This window comes from Balaenoptera musculus, chromosome 11, assembly GCF_009873245.2.
Source record: "Balaenoptera musculus isolate JJ_BM4_2016_0621 chromosome 11, mBalMus1.pri.v3, whole genome shotgun sequence".
In the NCBI taxonomy this organism is placed as follows: Eukaryota; Metazoa; Chordata; class Mammalia; order Artiodactyla; family Balaenopteridae; genus Balaenoptera; species Balaenoptera musculus.
In genome coordinates, this window is record NC_045795.1 from 5,385,430 (window position 1) to 5,405,841 (window position 20,412).

The 20,412-nt window shown below is 45.2% G+C and overlaps 1 protein-coding gene across 2 annotated transcripts in view; it reads left to right on the forward strand.

The window, feature by feature from the left end:
• Nucleotides 1-858: 858 nt before the first annotated feature.
• The window catches only part of LOC118904192 (desmoplakin), a 42,055-nt gene continuing 22,501 nt past the window's right edge, over nucleotides 859-20,412 (forward strand). The window contains exons 1-5 of one of the 2 annotated variants that reach the window (XM_036870081.1): nucleotides 859-1,482; nucleotides 13,531-13,630; nucleotides 14,753-14,901; nucleotides 15,606-15,780; nucleotides 18,774-18,902. In XM_036870081.1, coding sequence (XP_036725976.1) covers nucleotides 1,289-1,482; nucleotides 13,531-13,630; nucleotides 14,753-14,901; nucleotides 15,606-15,780; nucleotides 18,774-18,902 — 747 coding nt within the window. In that variant the 5' untranslated portion in view covers nucleotides 859-1,288. The remainder of the gene's footprint in view (nucleotides 1,483-13,530; nucleotides 13,631-14,752; nucleotides 14,902-15,605; nucleotides 15,781-18,773; nucleotides 18,903-20,412) is intronic. The other variant, XM_036870080.1, reaches the window with a different exon arrangement.

Genomic DNA, 20,412 nt, shown 5'->3' on the forward strand with positions numbered 1-20,412 from the left:
GGTGGCTGGAATGTTCTGGCTCTGAGTTACTCAGCTGTACCCAGTAGATGATCTCTGCTCAGGGTTCTCTGCTGCTCTCAGGTAGACTGAAGTCCCAGGAAGGCCACCACCACTGACTTGTGGGAAAAGCTGCTTCAAAAGGGATGGGTCCGGGGAGAAGGGGAGAAGGTGCTCAGGGGCACGCAAGAGAGGAGTGGTCCCAAGGTTTTTTAATAAAATTTGGAAGCGGTCTGGGGTCGAAGTTTTTGCCATTTCTCGTTTAAAATGACTGACCATCACCAGGCAAAATAAAAGACACTGCAATTTACAGTTTCCTGTTACCCTGTGGAAACTGACTGCAGTGGATTCCTCTTTGTCTTCATGCTAAAGAGATTAGTTATTTCCAGTGAAGACTTCTCCAGAAAGCGGTGGTTCTGGGTAAAAATCGTTTTACACGTCGGAAAACAGACTTCTGAGGCAATTTTCTGAATTACCGGAATAAAAGAAAATTCGAAAAAAAGTCTCCGAACAAATCCTCCTCACCTAAGCATTCTCTCCTCAACTGTTTCTAGCCAGAGCTTGGCTGGCACCGTTTTCAGGGATACGCAGAAGTAAAAGTTTAGTAAGTAACTGTCCAATCGAATGACTCATTTTTTAGCCTATTTCCGCCCGGGGGCCGTAGAAATCCTCAAAAAAGGGGGCCCTGCTTTCCCCGCTCCTGCAGCGACGCGCGGAGCGCACGCCCCTGCGGTCCACCCTTCGGCCGGCCGCGCGCTGCGGGCGCGCGGGTCCCGGGCCTCCGCCCCTCGCGTGTTACTCAGGCCCCGGCGCGGAGGGCGGAGCCGCGGGCCGGTGGTGCAGGTGGGGAGGGGCGGCCGGTGCGCGTCGGTGACACCCGATGGGGCGGGGAGGCGCGGCGGCCGCACCCCTCCCTGGGAAGAAACCGGCCAGGTGTGGCTTCGGCAGCGTCGGGTGCCAGCGGGGAGGAGACTCGAGCTCCCGCCGACCAACACCACCACCCAGCCACGGCCCTGCTCCTCTGCGCCCTCGCCGCCCTGAGAGCCGCAGCCCTCGCTCCCGCTTCCACTCCCGTCCCGTCGCTGTCCCCGGCGCCCGACGCCCGCCCGCCCGCCGTGCCGCGCTCGCAGTGTCCGGAACGGCCCCGGTGGAGAGGCGCGTCCTCGCAATCCTTCTGCGCCCCCAGCCCAGTCCCCGGTTTGGGCCTCTCCTGGGAGCCCCTCGCCCTTTCCGAGCCGGCCAGCCCTCGCGTCCGCCTCGGCGCTGAGCGGCGCTCCGAGTGCCCGCCAACATGAGCTGCAACGGAGGCTCCATCCCGCGGATCAACACGCTGGGCCGTATGACCCGCGCCGACTCCGGCCCCGACCTGCGCTGCGAGATGACCGGCGGCGGGGGCGGCGGCGGCAGCAGCGGCGGCGGGGGCACCATCAGGAGGTACTACTCTCGGCGCGGCACGGTCACCGACCAGAACTCGGACGGCTACTGGTGGGTACCGGGCCGACCCGGAGCGCGCGGTGTGCGTGGGCCGGTGGGCCGGTGCGGCGGGGTCTCTACATTCCCCTAGCGCCGTGGAACCGGGAGGGACCGTCGACCTCTGACCGACGAGGAAGCTCATGTCCAGAAAGGGGACAGTCTCTTTGTCCGAGGTCATGCACGCATTTCCTATTCGCGCTGGAGCAAGACCGAGTGTCCCGGCGCGCCGCGCAGACCGGGTGGGCATGTGCGCCAGCCCGCAGAGGAGTGGCTCCTTCCCCGCCGGCGGGGACTCGGGCCCCCCTTCTCCCTTCCCGCGTGCCGGGGCCCGAGGCCAGCCAGCGAGGGTGCAGGCAGGGCGCGGCGGACGGCGGGGGTCCCGGCTGTACCCGGGACTGTCCCCAGCGAGGCATCGCCTTTGTCCCGGGCCGCAGGTGGGAGGTCAGGCGGGCGTGGCTGCGACCACTAAACTCAACCTCTCGAACTGTAACCAAAAGTAAAACAGCGAGAGGAGCGGGGGCTCCGGCCTGTCGGGTGGCCACGGCGGACTCGGCTCTCGGCTGTGGCTAGTGGCTCATCGCAAGCTCGTGGTCACCCCGAGACCACGTCCGCAGCGGCGCCTGGGCTGCTCGGCCACCCGGGGGCTTTTGTGTAGAGGCTGCGCGTCCCGGCAGCTCGGGGTCGCGGGTCGAGAAGGCCCCGCCTCGGCCTCGCCTGCTACCCAAACCAAGTTTCCCGGCGGGGCCGGCCGCCTGTCCCCCCAGCCCGGATCAGCCGCGCGGCAGCCCCCGCCAGCGAGCACACCTGTGGCCCCGCGCCTGCGCCCTTTGTTTCCCGGTTTTTAAAAAGCCCCTGGGGAACGGCCTCAGTGTCTCGGTAGAGGAGCGCGGGCGCAGGGTCTTGCGCTCTGAGCGGGATAGCGCGGGCAGGGGCCCGTGGAGGGGAGGCTCCGCGTACCACCCCAGCCGGCCCGCGATGCTGGGGCCACCCTGATCCGGCTGCCCCAGGGAGGCGCCCTGGGAAGAGGCCCGGGTCTGCCTCTCCGAGTCATCCGGGAAACCCAGCTGGGGGAGGGGGAGGTCAGTCGGGTGCGGGTGGAGGAAGATAATGTACGTACATTTACCCGGTCCCCGGAGCCGGACTCTCCCACGTGAGCCGTGAGAATTTTGCGGCTCTCACCCCCCCTTTCCCGCCCCCTGCAAGTCCTTCCCTTGTAGGGCTTCGGAGGAAGAGACCTGAGTTCCAGAACTTTGTCGACCTAGCCTTGTGGCCTTGGGCTGGGGAGGAGCAAATTGAATACACTCCAGGGGGTTTTTGTTTTGCCAGCAGTTTTGGAGGCCGGGACGGACTACTCGAGTCGCAACCTGCTTTCTGCTTCGATTTATTCATTTCTTTATCTTCCCGGAGCACCTTGAAAATTTATTTTCTCTTTTTGAGCTAGCAAAGAATTGTCTCACACTTGGAGCTCTTTCTTTAATGAACAGAATGCACCTGGGGGTTTCCAGGAAAAAATATGCCAAACCATTAGGGAGACTGGGGAGAAATTTTTGCTCGTTTACACTTTGGTTTTTAAGTTTGTTTGAAAAGTTGGCCAACCATTTAAATCCGAAACTTTACGTTTCCCTCCCAATCTTGCAGTATTTGGAAGGCACATGCTTTTGAATCCACACATTTAAATCCAAGTCAGAATTTGCAAGGTTGCTTCTTTCCTGCATTTATGAACCAAGTGGTTTTTTGTTTCTTTGGTTCCTTTTGTTTTTGAATATGCTTCTGTTATCTTAGCGTCCCTGTGTTTTAAGTTGACAATAAACATGGCTGTTAATGGAGAATTTCACTCCCTTGGCTTCTTGTAGAAGTAAATTTGTAATTAATATCTTGGTTAATGAACTGCATAAAGATACCCGGTTTATAAGGATTCTTCACCGAACGTTAAATTTGGGCGAGGCTCGATGTTTTCTCCTAGTATAGCATCATTTCTTGTGTTCGGTTTTTCCAACCTAAAGGCTGTTGATAAACCTGTCAAGTTTTAACATCTCCCCGGGAAGGGGAAATGAGACTCAAGTGAAAAGTTACCTAACTTGGAGGGAGGTTGTTTTTCTGCGCGTTGCTGTCGAGCTGCCAGGGCCGCGGGGCGGCGGGCTGGGGTCTTGAGTCAGCATGTGGCCGGCGTTCTTTCCGGATCCAGGTACTGGAGTTTCCCCAGGCCTGTCCGGGCCTGCGCTGGTGCTGCTAGCCCTTAGAAGCGAAGCGTTAGCACAATACACAGTAGCCCGCAAACGCTGAGGTCTGCACTTTAAAATAAGGGCGACCGACTGGAGAGGGTCGGGGCCAGCACCGCACCTGTTTTCCTGGGGTTTTTAGCGTCTTGTGCGGGAGGATTTGTTTGGCCCCGGCACGCACATGGCATCTCTGACTCGACTGCCCTCTGCTAAGTGAATGATGATGAGGATTTTAAAAGCCCTTTTCTGACCGAAAGTTTTTCTACATAGAGGTGTTTTGTTTTTAAAGCAACAAAACCAAAAAAAAAAAAAAAAAAAAACCCCTAAAAAACCAGTATGAAAGCGACTGGTTGAATCTAAACTCCTTTATTTCTAAAACTCCCACGTTATTGGCTGAATCAGACTGGTGATTTTTTTTAATGATCAATGTGTGTATTTAGCCCTTCCCTAAATAAGCTAATTTGAGTGTGTACAGAGCCCAAATCTTATTTTTCCTTTGAAAGTGACTTTACAGCCTCTTGCCTTTGTCTGTCCTTTATTTAGTAACACTTGTCACTGTTTAGAACCTGATACTTCTCACTCTGATTATCCCTCCTTCCCCCACCTGTCTTTTGTGTCTTTGTTTTACCCTGCATGGAATCTGCAACGACTTTATTTACCTTCCGCTGCTTTTCTTAATATTTTAAAGTTTGGTACATGTTACATACTTTGATAATTTAAGATGTTTACTTTTGAAAATTTAAACTTTGGATTTTTCTTGTATAAGATACTATATTGTTTTCAACGATGGCAGAATTACGCTAGTCTTATTCCTGTAGTTAAAAGAAATTACAAATCTGCAGTGAAATTTGGTGGCCAAGTGACAAAGTCCCCCAGTTAGATCTTCCGCCGATCAAAGTGTGGAATTTGTAGGATTACAAGCCAAATACAGTCACTAAGCCTCAGAAATATGTGCATAAAATGGTAATGCTTACATTTCTCCAGAACTCATGATTTCCAAAGCGAAATGTGTGTGATCACTATTTGATACCTACTTTAAAGTTTGCTTTAAACTACCTTTTAAAAGAAGCCTGTTTCTCAGTGTGAGGTTAAACAGGCATATTTACATTTAATTTTAGAGTGGAAGGGGGTCCTTAGGAGGACAGAAACCTCACTTTTCCACTTTAGAGACAAATTAAGACGTGCCCCAAATCCCGGAGTCCACCATGGCCGAGGTGGCATGAGAATCAGGGCCTCCTCCCTCTACCCTCTGGTATCCTGTGCGTTTAGACCATGTACTTGTGTATGAGACTGGACAGCCCTGTACTTACAGGATGAAAGTACCTCAAGTCCATGTATTCATTCATTCATTCAGCCAATATTTCCTGAGCATCTGCTGTGTGTTAGATGTCGGGGAGATTCAGAGGTGAAAATACAAAGACTTCTGGAAGGGAGCAGATGCTCTTTAGAGGAAGATAAGTACATGAATACTATAATACAAACGGATAATGCACAGGAGCGGTGACCATGACTCTGAGGCTTCGTAAGGGGACAAGATAACATCTGCAGTGGCGGCACTAGTAAGACTTTATTGTAAAGGAAGTGGTGTTGAATTGGACTTTGGAGAATTTCAGTTGGTAAAGAGAGTGGGCAGAGAGTGCCCCTGGAGGAGAGAAAAGCATGAGAAAAGTGTGAGAAGTGGAAAAGCAGGCGCAACTTCAAGGCCTAGAGAGTGGTCTCCTCTTGGAGCGTTCGCTTAAGTGGGGAAACAGTAAGACGGAAGGAGGAAGGACGGACTGGGGCCAGAACCTGGGAGACCTCGAATCCCCGGTGGTGGGTTAGGGTTAGGCACAGGGGAGCCCTTGCAGGTCTCATCCGAGCCAGTGAAGGTCTCCTTTGAAGGAGCAGGGAGATAAGACCATCACAGGGAGCTGTAGGATTATTGCTGTGGCCAGCAGTGTGTGGGAGGGGTTGCCTTAAGGAAGCAGTTGTACCAGTGAAGGAGGGAGGTGATGAAAGTCTGGTCGAGGTTGGTGGCAGTGGGACAGGAGGTAGATGTGATAGAGTGAGAGCTTCAGCTCAGAACTGGATCAGAGAGGCAAGGGAGAGTGTGAGAAAACAGGCTTAGAGTTGGCTGACTCAGAATGGTTATTCTAAATATTTTTCTGGGAAACGATGGCAAAGTAAGCTTCAGTGTAGCTTAATATATGGCAGATAGTAACACTTACATAGTGATTAAGTTTGAGTAGGTTATATATTTTATACAAACATCAGATCAGTGGTTAATAATAGTTACCATTGCCTGGCAAACACCCACCATGTGCCAGGTATATTGTTATGTCAAGCTTCACGACAGACTTCCCATTTCACAGGTGGGAAACTGAGGTTAAAGGAGTTAGATGACTCGGCTTAGGTCAAGCAGCTAAGTTAGTAATTAAGCTGCATTTGAATCCAGTATACCACGATGGTGCAAGACGAGATCTAACTTTAGTTATTAGAATTCATCTCTTCTTGTAAACTCTTCTACCCAACAGGAGTTCTTACTTCTTTCTAAATTGTTGCATTCCTGGGAAATATTTATTTCATAACCATTGTGTTCTTGCATTCACACTCCTGTAGAGTTTCCATCTGCTGAGGAATGAAGCACAGTGTGATGCTGTGTTAAGCCCACTAAATGTCAGGCACATCTACAGAGCAGCTTTCAACAAGTAGTTAATCTTTTCTGTAAACATGGGCGTAATTTCATTGTTGTCCGGGTGCCTGAAATGTCTTGGGAAAGACAAAAAAAGTGCTGATGCCTCCACACTGACTTCTTCGGGTGGAGCTGAGGAGGGCTTGGGTGTGTCTTGGGGAGTCTTAGCTCAGCCCTCAGCTAACCAGTCTTTCCAGACTTTTCAAAGGTTCTGGAAGAAATGCCTCCGTCCCGAGGCCTTGGTGCCTGGGGCCCTGCCGCTCCGCCCTTTGCTTTTCTCCAGTCTCCCTCTGGCCCTCCTGGGATAATGGGCAGGGGTAGTTCTGATGTTGAAGCCACTGCCCCACGGACCCCAAGCCTCAGCATCCCGTAAAATGCCAGCACAGCCCCGTCACGTGCACCTTACCGCCGACACCTTGGGCTGGGAGGGTCCAGGACCTTTGGAGACCTCAGGAATGTGAAACCTACATTTCAGGAAAATGAGGACACCAGAGTGAGAGGCTGCAGGCCATAGGTCTTGAGTTTTTGCCTGGAATTCAAATGTGTGACATGCAAACGTAATATCCCTTGCTTCATAAGGTACCTGAAAAAACTTAAAAAGGAGTTGGCCTTTTGGTGGATAACCAGATAACTTGTAAACGATTTTTTTTAGGCGTCAGAATGAATGTAAGTTTTCACCTAGGGAAGGAATTCAAAACAGAAATCCCTATTTTGGCCTTGACTTTGTAAGGGTCAAATATTCATCCCCATTTAATAAAGGAAAGGAAAGCATCTTTTTCTGAATTTTCTTATCCCTTCAAAAGATGTCTTTTGTGCAGTTAAAATGTATCTCTGTCTTTGAATGGTCTCAAACCTTATTTTAGGTCTCGTAGATAATTTTAGGAATTAAAAATTACCTGAGAAAGTCTCAGATGCCTCACACTTAATACCCAATCATCATTTCTTCCTCTTTCTTTTTTTTTTCCGCTTCTCACTCCACCTCCAATTTGCTGCAGGATATCCTTAAAATGATGAACTGGGGCAAAAAACACAAAATGAAAAATAAAAGCAAAATCTGAGAATCATGTCACAACAGCGGCTTCCCCTGTACGAATGATCTTGCAGCGAGGATTTAGTTTCTGCCGGGCTTTGCAGACCTCACTGGCTTCTCCTCTCAACATCAGGCCAACCCCGAGAGGTGACTGTGTTCCTGCAGAAACCCTAGGCCCCGCGAGTCTACTAACTTGCTCCAAGTCACAGGCTGTCCAGCCGGAAGTGGCTGAGAACGGGGTGGACCCCAAACCCTTTATGAAGTTAATGATCTGTGATCAGGTTACCCTCCCCGGCCCCCCCCAAGCCACCAAAAACTGTGAAAATAGCAAACACGGAAAGGCAGTGGAACCTTATTAGAGTACCGCTTCCAGAGCTCCTGGGTGAGGACAAGATGAAGGCCCAGAGGAGGCCTTCTTCCTAAAATTGATAGAAAAAACCTTTTTTTTTTTTTGCCCACTATTGGTGGGGAATTGGGGTGCAGTAGATGCGCTACCTGATTGAGCTTTGGAAATCAGGGTAATGAGTAGTAATATCTTCATATCAGTCTTTGATCTGCCTTTGTTTTTCTTCTACTTTCCTAAACCAAACAAACATATGTTAAGGACCTTATGGCTGCGGAACTCTGTGTTGTTAGGTGCATGTAGGAGTCAAAAGTGACTAAGATGTGGGACTTTGCTCTCCAGGGGTGGGCAGACAGGTGTGTAAATAATTCGTGCAGAAGGAGGGCAGAGATGTGCCGGGAAAACTCTATGGAGGTGGAAGCACTTGGTGTGTAACTTCTGATACGTGACATTTCCACTGATGTGTTTAGTGAGTCTTGGAGGTAGGGTATTGTCCTTAAATGAAGAAGTAAATTTTTTTTTTTTTTACAAACTCCATGGATGTTTTCCTTTTTACTTAAGATCTTTTAAAGAAACTCAAAATAACGTATGGAACATGTTTTAAACATTGTAAGGAGCTCAGCAGATAGGTTTTAGATCAATATGAATGCAAATAAGTTTTAAGATCAATATGAATGCATTACATAATTATCATTTCCATCAAATCTTCATTGAGTTTTTCCAAGGTCATTATTCCATGAATCCAGATACACGTGAGACATAATTTCCGGCACACATCCAGGACCTTATGTTGATGGAATGAACAAAAAGAAGAGAGAGAGAGTGGGAGAGAGAGAGAGAGAAGGGGCAAAGGAAAGAGGAAGGAAGGAAAGAAGGAACCCAATGGGAGAGAAAGTATTGGGTTGGACAAAAAGTTTGTTTGGGTTTTTCCGTAGGCTCTTACGAACTTTTTGGCCAACCCAGTGTATATACAAAAAGAAATCCAGAGTTACGTGGCACCGGCCAAGTGTCTAATGAACAGCATAGATGATTGTAAAATGACTTATAAAACAAAGAGAGTAACTATTAAAAAATATCTTGTAATGCTTCAAGACTCTCTTCAAAGTATTTGTCTTGTATTTTTGTCTATAATATTCTTGGGAAAAGTGTGAAACTAGTGGCTTCACAGTTAATTTTGGGGTCTTATTTTTTAAGAAAAGGCTGTTATTTGGAGGTAGTAAAATAAAACATCGAAAGCTCTTTAATACCGTTCACACGTTCATGTGGCCAGACCATGTTTTCCTTTTAGCCTCTGATGAAGGGATCTTTGTGTAAACTGTTGGAACCCTTACTTGTTTAAACAAGTTTTAGAATGAATTTTCAAAAAAAGTGTAGGCAGGTTCTTTGTTATACGAATAATTTGTCTTTGTAAGTTTGAAAATAAAAGAGGATTTCAGAAAAGTTAAAGACTTTTAAGGACAAATGTTATTTTTTCAAGGCCAGCTATTAATTTTAGTTTAGAAGTCAATATTTTTTGATTGATTTGACCCAAATGAGTTTTCTTTTCTTTCTTTCTTCTTCTTTTTTTTTTTTTTTTGCATGACTTCTTTCACCTTCCGTGACACTGAAATGGGACTTAAAAATTGAACTCTGACCTCGTTAGTTCAATTCCTAACATGGTTTAAAATCTCTGCACCCCTAATACCAATACGTACCAGTGTTGAAAATTTCTTTGAGGCTAGGGATTTTTAAAGTCCTTATATGCTTGTTAAATTAGTATTTATTTTAAAATGATTTCTTCCTATATGATAGAATTTTGCATTTTCCCAAATTGCACTGTATGAAGAGGAAACTTCATTACCTTTACACAGAACATAGACTTTGGGATTATTTTCAATAGGAGGAGTGAGCTTGGTGGTTTCATAAAATAAAGTTACAGAACAAAGGAGCTAAGGAAATCTTATATAGCACCTAGCCCAAAAGATGAGAAAACTGAGATCTAGAATATTTCTGAGATAAAAGACAAAAGACCTAAAATTATGTGAAAAAATATGATTTTTGACTTAAAAAGTTCTGAATGACACACAAAATGCCCGTGTTCCCTGAAGCAAGCTCTCCTGGCTCTCCTGCTGAAGAGAATTGCCTTCATGGGCAATTCCCAGGGTGGAACTTGTGAGAAAGTTCAGGACTCATCCAGCACTGCACAGCATCTGAGTCAGTGTCTAGTGAGTCAAAATCCTCTCCACGGACACTTGCTCCTTGACTTAAGTACAGTCAGTTCTGTGTGGATCCTTCACTGGGCGGGGACAAGCAAGCTGAAATGTGAAGGCGGATTCTCTTTTCTCGTCAGTAAACCTCAGGGGCCTGAGTTATCCTTCCACCTGCTCGATTTGATGGTCTGTTTCCCAAGGATGTTCAGACTGAGTGAGATTCTTACAGATGACAAACGGGATCTGTAGATCTTGCTTTAAGGACCAGACACAGTCTTGAAAAGTTGTGCCTAAGGAAATTTGGTTAATTAGATCATACTTTCCTACCGACAAATCACAATACCAAAGATTCTTCATTACATTGTTCTAACACTTTAGCTTTTCTTTCTTTTTTCTTCCTTTTGACTTTTAAAAAGATTAGATTTTTGTGCAGACAGTTGTTAATCTATTCCTAAAATGCCAAGGCAAACACATAGGGTTTTAGTGGCTATCAAGGGCGTGTATGGTGAACACAGGCAGGCCTTTTAGTGAAGCATGAATAATTCTTTTTAGTATCATTAACAGCATATGAAGTTACAGTTTTAGTTTTTTGTTTTTTTTGTTTTTTTTACCTTTTTGTTTTTTAAGTGCAAGTCCACCATATTTTAAGCCAGCATTTAATTGCCTCACCTCTTTTTCCTTAGTTCATTTCTAAGTGTCATGTAACTAACTACTCTAGTAGTTGGGTAAAAAGAGCTGAAGAGTTTCATATTTTGTTGGCAAATGAATTTAGTGTCATAAATTCATTTTAAAAAGACTTGTATATACACTTTGGAACTTCCGTTCACAAGTGAGTTTGGCCTCTCTGCTTTTTTTTTCTTTTTTACACATTTTTATCCTGGAATAATTTTAGGATTACAGAAAAGCTGCAGAGGTAGAGGGAGTTCTCATACACCCTCACCCAGTTTCCCCATCTCCCTCGGTCTTAGCACTCACTGTGTTTTTACAGTAGCACACAGTTATTAAATCATTTCAGAAACTCTTGACTTTCCACTGTGCTAAGAGAGAGCCCTTTCCTTTGTATGCAAGGAACTGGCATTCTCTGTTGGAATCACCCTCTGAGCCCAACTGCTGACCAGAATTACTAAATGTTTCAGAGGAAAGGGCCTCTCATGCCCCTTCATTAAAGAAAACAAATCTAATTACACAGGACCTCCCTAATTACTTACCCATCCTAGACTTCTCAATGATGTTTCTTTATTTCTTAATTTCTCCCTTTGTCTCTCTTTTTTCTTTTTTTCCCTTTGTCTCTTGAATTTCTTTCCTCCCTGTTATAATGGGTGCATTTTGGAAAGTGTTCTAAGTCAAGTGGAATTTTACACAAGTTTTGACAACGGATGGAGTCCTGTTAACATCTCAGCGATCTGAGAAGTGTGCCAGGTTTCCTGTCTGATTCTGAGTGGCAGGCAGAGAAGGGCAGCATTCATGCGGGGTGAGGGTGGGGTGCCCTGGTGTTGATGGGTGGGCAGTGCCAGGGCCTGCCTGGAGGAGCTGCGGCCTCATCTGGCACTGGTTCCCAGGAGAGCTGGTTTCTCACCCACATACTTTCAGCCAGGGCTGGCTTGTAGGGAAGCCTGGCCGGCAGAGAGAGAAAGCGCCTCTCCCATGTGAAATGAGGCAGAATCAAGGGGCGGTGGGAGAAGTTTCCCACATTCATGTGATTTTACCCTGTCTCTGCCTAGTACAGCCTGTGCCTTTCAAACGTTTTTTTTAAACAGTGAAATTCTTTCTTCATTATTTATTTATTTAAAAAATTTATTTATTAATTTATTTATTTTTGGCTGCTTTGGGTCTTCATTGCTGCGCGCGGGCTTTCTCTAGTTGCGGAGCACGGGCTCTAGGCACGCAGGCTTCAGTAGTTGTGGCACATGGGCTCGGTAGTTGTGGCTCACGGGCTTAGTTGCTCCGCAGCATGTGGGATCTTCCTGGTCCAGGGCTCGAAGACCCCCAGGACCCGTGTCCCCTGCATTGGCAGGCGGATTCTTAACCACTGCTCCACCAGGGAAGTCCAGAAATTCTTTCTTTAAAACACACACAGATACCCTTCCCGACACAGACATACATAAAAGAAAGTTCAGTACATTGAACAGGCGTCTGTTTTATCTGAAAGCTCAAGCCGGCCTGGCTGTAGCTCAGAAGTCCTGGAGGAACTCAGGTTTCTTGTAGGACATTCATAAGGCCTTTCCTGAACGTTAATAATTTAATGTGCTTTAAATCTCTCTTAAACTAAGCCGTAGTGGGCTGTGCTGTAGCATAATGTATCCTGGCAAATTAAAAAGTAAGACTTGTTTTATGATAGATTACTCTTTTTACTTGTATCTGGAGCAAACTGAATTTCTATAATCTCTTTCTTTAAAATGTAGAATATTGGGGGCTTCCCTGGTGGCGCAGTGGTTGAGAATCTGCCTGCCAATGCAGGGGACACGGGTTCGAGCCCTGGTCTGGGAAGATCCCACGTGCTGCGGAGCAACTAGGCCCGTGAGCCACAATTACTGAGCCTGCGCGTCTGGAGCCTGTGCTCCGCAACGAGAGAGGCCGCGATAATGAGAGGCCCGTGCACCGCGATGAAGAGTAGCCCCCACTTGCCGCAATTAGAGAAAGCCCTCGCACAGAAACGAAGACCCAACACAGCCATTAAAAAAAAAAAAAAAAAAAAAGAATCAGCTGGCCATGATATCCTCTATTAAAAAAAAAAATGTAGAATATCTACAACATTCTTCTTAAATACCACCGTCGTTTTAAGGTTTCTGCTACCTGTCTTCCAGAATAGTGCTGCGTTTGAAGTACACATGTGGATGAGTATCATTGTACAGGATAATATTCTGGGGTCATCCTGAAAGGAAAAGTGGCTTTTTGCATTAAAGATATTTAAATTTCCCATCACTTTCTTCACCCCATTCTTCCTTTACCATTATCAGCTTTTTCTGGTTGCAGAAAATATTTTTGCAGAATACACTTTTCTTTTGTCTCCTACAATTGTCCTCAGCCAGACTGGTCAATGAAACCCTGCAGCTCTGGGTCTGATGCCACCTTTCCCAGAAGGACTCGTGATGGCATTGATGTGGGATGAAGGGGGAGGGGTGACAGGGAAGGAAGATGCTGGAAATGTGTTTTCACAACTCAAAAGAATATTTCTGGATTAGATTTTACACCAGAAAAAAAAAAAAAAAAAAAAAACTTGGTGTGAAGGTTAGTACAATTTGAAAAAGTTCTGTAGATTAGAAAATAGTATTCCATCATTTTTAAATGTCTTGATTTTGGTAATTGTACTGTGGTTATATAATGGAATGGCTTTGCTCTTAGGAAATACATGCTGGAATATTTTGGGATAAAGAAGCATGACTGTTCTCAAATGGCTCAGAAAAATGTATATATACTATAAATAGATATACACACATACAGGGGGGAGGGAAACAAAGAGACATGACCAATGTGAACAATTGGGCAGTCTGGGTGAAGGGCCTACAGAAGTGTTTTTGTCTCGTTTTTGCAGCTTTTTTGAAAGTTTAAAATTAGTTCAAAATTGAAAAGAAATGTTCATATTCTCTTTCTTTGTGTTTGCTCATCAGTCAAACCGGAACAATGTCCAGGCAGAACCAGAACACCATCCAGGAGCTTCTGCAGAACTGCTCGGATTTTTTGATGCGGGCCGAGCTGATCGTGCAGCCAGTAAGCTTTCTTTTTCTCCTAAAGTACTGTCCACACCTGGTTTTGTACCTGGTTTTGCTCCTGGTTAACTTAGACTCATAGCCCTGACCTGTGCATTCTCATCCCCTGCCCTCCTAGTGTTTAGAGATGCTTTTTCTCAAAACAGACTAGAGCAGGATGTCTATCTTCCTAACCTACTTGCAATGTTGGCTTAACAATGGGAACCAGTTTTCACATAGTTTTTTTCCCAACAAATATTTACACTACGGATTGCCACCCTTTTGGAATTGCAACAACCTGTTGTCATTTCGCTGATTTTGTAACGCTTTCTCTTCCTAGAGGTGCAACCTGACATGTTTATGTCACTGGATTGTCATGGGTTGTGATGTACACCATCAATTTAATGTCTTTTTTCAGGAAAATTTACCATCTTGTGAGAATAATTCTACATGAGAAACATTACAAAATATGGATAAATAAGCAATTGAAAATTGAGGGAAAATGGTAACATTCGTGAGAGCCTCACAGTATTTCTTGATGTTACAGAGATAGCTTAGGATCTTATTGAAACAGGCTTAGAAGGCACGAGATCCATGATATTTTCCGAGTACCCATCACCCAGCTCCCCACAAAGGTGGCCATCTCACTAAGTATCACCCATCATCAAAACCAGGAAATTGATTGGCTCAATACAATTAACTAGGCAGCTTTCTTTTTAAGAACCGAAAAGTTATTTCCCACAAGTTGCAGGAAAAGCTCAGTTTATGTGTAAAAAAGACCTCATCTGGTACAGTGTTCTTATCACAGTGAAATTACAGTTAGATGAGTGTCCTGTGAAAATAAGAAAGCTAGGCATTTAACACTGAAGCAAGGGAAAGGTCAGCACTCTGTGAATATGCTTTTAAAGGCGTCTGAAAATTTAAAATGTAGTCTACAAATTTTGCTTCATGAATCTCCCTAATTTACCTCCCTATTTCAAATTACTAAGACAATTTTCAGTTAGAGATTTTTTGCACTTACGTGGAACGGGGCAGGGGACTTATAATATTTAAGTTTATAGCAGAAGCTTTTGCTTCTAGTAATACACATGAAGCTTTTCTTTCCAGTATTATGTGTTTCCTTCATGTGACTTTTTTCTTGTAGGAACTGAAGTATGGAGATGGGATACAGCTGGCTCAGAGCAGAGAACTGGATGAGTGTTTTGCCCAGGCCAATGATCAGATGGAAATTACCGATAGCTTGATTAGAGAGATGCGGCAGATGGGCCAGCCCTGTGATGTTTATCAGAAAAGGTATTGCCCACAGAGCGAGCGTGGTGCCCGCACGCCTCGTGGAGTTGCACTCAATCCCCTGACCCAGGTCTTCCCTGAAGGAAGCACAGATACTCCCCAGGAAGGGCTCCCTTGCTTGGTATTTTGCAGCTTTATGTGTCTCTAATACGAATTGACTAAGCCCACTACCTTCATCTTTTGTGGAGTCACAAAGCTGCCATGCGAAGAACGAAACAGACCTGCCCAAGAGGGCGTGCTTCTTTTGAAGAGTTGACTTTGCTGTGAGATGTTCACTGTGCTTCCACTTAGGGGGCAGCAAAGACCTTTGGCACAGCAATTGACTTTGAAGAGTCTAAAATTAAGTCCAGCTCAGTTTAATGCATACAGAAATGAGACTCACAGAGTTGAAAATGCCGTTTAAGGCAGAGGTGTGTAGTCTGATTTTGAGATCACACTACCCAGGGCGCATGGTCCTAGGAAATTCCCAGGGTGGAACTTGTGAGAAAGTACAGGATGCTGCCAGGTTGGGCAAAGGCAATTACACTTGCTGTGATGCTTCAGGCTTGGAGCGTCAGAATATTTAAGGCTTTGCATGTGATCAAGAAAAAAAGTCTATGAGTAAAACATTTGTGATCTCTGTACTGACACAGAGGGGGCTGTTTGCCCAGGACGTGTTTCATGGGCTGTTTTCCTGCAGTGGTGTGATCGTTTTCCTTTCCTTTCAGACTGCAGCAGCTCCAGGAGCAAATGCGAGCCCTTTACAAAGCCATCAGTGTCCCTCGAGCCCGAAGGGCCAGCTCCAAGGGAGGTGGAGGGTACACCTGCCAGAGTGGCTCCGGGTGGGATGAATTCACCAAGCACCTCACCAGCGAATGTCTCGGGTGGATGCGACAGCAGAGGGTAAGCAGCTTCCGGTGGGAGGAGGTTGGTTCTCAGAGATCCTGGCCAGGTGTGCAGACCTGGCGGGATGGTGGTCGGGACCTCAGCTGGCAGCAACCACTTGCTGTTTTCGGCATTTCCTCATATTCTTTTACTTTGAAATAAGTGAAAATTCAGGGATTATTTTCTTCCCCACGTGGCTTAGGGAACCAGCCTCATTGTTTTATAGTTGTACTTTATCACATAGGTAATATTTAACACGTATCACTGAATTGGTAGATTGTGAAAATCTAGTTCTTACCGTTCACAGCTGGAAGATCTGTTATGGGAGTTTATGTGCTGAAAAACTTCATCGCTGAGCTCCCGGGGTGTTACTGGGAGGTACTTAAGAGAAAAAAAGAGAACATTGTGGAGGTTCATTTAAAATGTTAACAAATCGGAGGAGCTGGACGCGCAGTAAAACTGGATCTTCCGGTTTGGGCTCGTCGGTTGCCTAACCTTATATTTTTGAAGTGTCAGTTGTCTTGGGCAATCATGACATCACTGATGTGGGAGTGAAGTGAAATACTGGCACCAGAGGTGCTGAGCCTTTCCCTAGAACTGGAGTTTCTACAAAGGATGTTTCAGTGCTAATTATTGTTGTGTTGTTTTACGTAGTAATTATGTGCTGTAATGAATGTAGATGGGAATTGTGTAATGAAAACTCGATCCTGATGAACTGTCCTTCTCGTGAGGAGGTGGGCATGTTAGAATGATCAGTTGTGCAGAGATGCAGTTGTCGTTGTTGGAAATAGTGGTTTTATTACTTGTTGTTGGACCAATTTAGCAGTGGTTCTGAAGTTTCTCAGCCACTTAAAGATTTTTGTGGGTGTTCTTTTGCAAGTGTGAGGGCTTGTGCAACTAAACATGCATGCGTGCATTCATTCATTCAGTTGACCTTTTCTCCCACGTATTATGAAGACTTTAGAACACTTACAAGAAGGTGGGGCTTATAGAGGAGGAGAGTCAGTTGTAATCCCAGAAACCTAAATACAAACCTATTTGCATGTTTCCCAATTCCCTTCTAATCTTTGAACACACATATCTGGAGCATTTACTATGTTTTGGCACCATGCCAGAAAATGAGGTACAAAGCTTATGTCCCATAGCCCTGAAAAGGAATATTATTGAAGAAGACAAGACACATACAGCCAAATGCCAAATTTTTCTGCATGAACTGTACTAAAACCCTGCTCAGATGGGAGTGGGGGAGGGCTGGCACTCCCGTCCCTGTGGAATGGAGTCAGCAGAGAAGGCTGGGCCAGGCTCATGGGGCTTGAACTGCATGGGAAGGGTCAGTGACCAGTGACAGACGTTAGGTGAAACAACTTTGGAACCAGATTACTTATGAAATGGCAAATTCCCTCATTTCTTCTTAAGTCACTCTGACAGTTCTATAACATGACAGCTCATCATTTGTCATTTTCTGTATTCATATTGGGTGTAGCTTTGTAAGAATCTTTTGTAGCTCAGCATTTTAAAACTTTGGAAAACGGCATTATCACGTGGACTCAGTTTTCTGTCATGGCAGGTGGTCGGGGAGAGGGGGTGGGGTACACCCCTTTTATAGATGCAACTGCTTTTCAGATCAGGCAGCCCCCAGGGTTTCAAAGGGATTAAAAGCAGTTTTATCACTTGCTGCTGGTTTGCTCTGGGGTTCTCGGGCCCTTTCCTCTTATCCCTTCTTCCCTTAAGCATAGCCTGCATTCTTCCTCCCACTCCCAGGGGACTGAACTGTAGGGCCAGCTGATAAGGGAGAAGTGTCCCCAGAGGCACAGTCCCTACGCAGTCACACAGCTCCTGGGCCAGGGTTGTGTTTCCCTGATTTGTGTTTCTGCTGATGGATGGGGCAGATACTGTACACCTGGCTGGTAATGAGAGGTGGGATCGGGAGCCTGGTCATCTCATTAATTTCCCAGTGCACTCGCTTGTTTCTGCTTTAAAGTCGAAATGAGCCACGGGAGAGAAAGGTCAGAGTCCTGGGTAACTTACGGTTTTCTGATGGCTGCCCTTTCTGAAGGCTCGCCAAGTACATGAGAACTTGGATGTGGCTTAGAACAATGTGTGTTATGTTCTTGCTGCAATACCAGTCTGGAATGTTTGCCCTCAGCCTGTCCGAGAGATGACACAGGTGATTTGGAAATTTACATGAGCTCATGCAAAAGAAAGACAATAGACTCACCACAGTACGAAGCTTGTGAAATAATATGTTTGATTCTTACTATGTGGCCTTCTTAAACTGAAGTAGTGGAGACTCAAATTAGAAAGGTAGATTTAATTTTTAAAAAGCTAACGTAAATCCACGATCTTCATGTTGCCAACCTTCATTGAAATTAAGGCATTGGGTATATATTGTAACTTCTCTTTGAAATGGGTCATAGGGAGTTTTGCATCCCGAGAGGCAATGCTAAATTCTGGATTTAGAGAGTCAAAAATTACATTGCTCAAAACAATTTAAAGAAATAAACAATGAAAAATTCCCTTGGGTCAACTGTTTAGCTTGGGAAGTAGTACCTGATTGAGCTTAATGAACTATTATTAACGCACATTTAAAAATAACTGAATATTGAAACTTCTATCAGTATCTTATAACATTGTATCATACATAGGTGTGCACCCACAGCTGTATATACACACAGGCCACTTGCCATGTGCACAGGTAGATTTTTTTTCTTTAGAGGACATGATCTAGGTTTTAAGGATCTCATTTTGGAATCACCTCTCCTCGGCCCATCTTGAGCTAGGGACAGATACGTTGAGGGGACCCCCAACTTACTGTGTTGGGCAACCCTCACTAGCCTTTTTGGGAATTCCAAGCCTTTACAAATTTTTTTTCGTTTCAAAAATATTGACTGTTTACAGCTTCAGTTGTGTCTGAGTGGAAGCTGTGTATGTCCCTTGGTACCTGACCCCTGATGACGCTGTAGGTGAGGGGGGTCAGAAATGAAGGGCCCACTCTCTCTCTCCCTCGGCAGGCGGAGATGGACATGATAACCTGGGGCGTGGACCTGGCCTCGGTCGAGCAGCACATCGGCAGTCACAGGAGCATTCACAATGCCATCGGCGACTACCGCTGGCAGCTGGACAAGATTAAAGCCGACCTGGTACTTTGGAACATTTCATTGGAGAGTCTTCCAAGAGTGTACTCAAGGATGCTGTAGTTAGTTGATCCCAGGCAGTTTGGGCTGAAACATGAGTCTGTGATTTCTTCCCCAACAGACTGGAAAATTGTTTTTTAATCTTGGCATTTTTTTTTTTTAATTGAAGTATAGTTGATTTACAGTGTCGTCTTAGTTTCAGGTGTACAGCAAAATGATTCAGTTATTACATACATATATATCTGTTCTTTTTCAGATTCTTCTCCCTTATAGGTTACAAAATATTCAGCATAGTTCCCTGTGCTATACAGTAGGTCCTTGTTGGTTATCTGTTTTATATCTAGTAGTGTGTATCTGTTAATCCCAAACTACTAATTTATCCTTCCCTGGAAATTTTTTAAAATCCCATTTCATAAATGAGGATGTGGAATCAGAAAGACCTACTAGGGATTGTGCTAACCCTCCAGGACTAAGGGCACACACACACACACTCGTTTATGCCACTGGTAAATGCATGTTTTCAGGGGTGGTAGTTCTTTTCTGCAGAAAGCAGACCATCTCTTCAAATAGAGAAAATGCGACAATCCTATAGTTTTATTTTGGTGAATCCTTGGTGAAGCCTTTCCTATGGGTAATTAAACTGTATTTCCAATAAGGAAATCGTGTCTCATCCTGACATTTTTCCTTTGCTGAAAGGACTGACTTGAAGCTGGGTCCAAGATTACAGCCTAAAATATTCATCTGATTTTAAGTACCTGGTTTCCACCCGATCTCTACACTTTAAATCACTGACTTTTTAAAAATTGAAGTATAGTCGATTTACAATGTTGGGTTAATTTCTGCTGTACAGCAAAGTGACTCAGTTACACATATATACGCATTCTTTTTCATATTCTTTTCCATTACGGTTTATCACAAGATGTTGAATATAGTTCCCTGTGCTCTATAGTAGGACCTTGTTGTTTATCCATGCTGTATATACTAGTTTGCATCTGCTAATCCCAAACTCCCCCTCCAGCCCTCCCCCACCCCTCTCCCTCTTGGCAACCACAAATCTGTTCTCTATGTCTGTGAGTCTGTTTCAGTTTCGTTGATAAGTTCATTTGTGCCATTTAAATCACTGACTTTTGTACTTGGCCCGGAGATGCTCATCCTCGCTTTTTCCACCTTTTTTTTTTTTGCCTACTTTTGTCTACCTGAGTATCTGATCAGATCTCTCCCTCTTTTCTCTAAGATCTGAGGAGTCCTAAATGATATTTTCAAACTTTTAAAAGTTTGTTTAACAGTGATTCTTTAAGTGACAGTGATGAGCCCTTTCCTTTTAGAGATGCCACCACCAGGCCAGTGAGGTTTGCCTCCAAATCAACTGAGAAAGGTCCCTGTGGGTGAAAGATTTCATAGAGCAAATTCTTCTTTCCACCGGGGAATCCGAAGTTAGTACGTATTTGACAGAAGGAGATTTAGAAGGGCTGTTCTTTCTATATAAACCCTCAAGGGGAATTAAATAATTACTCAC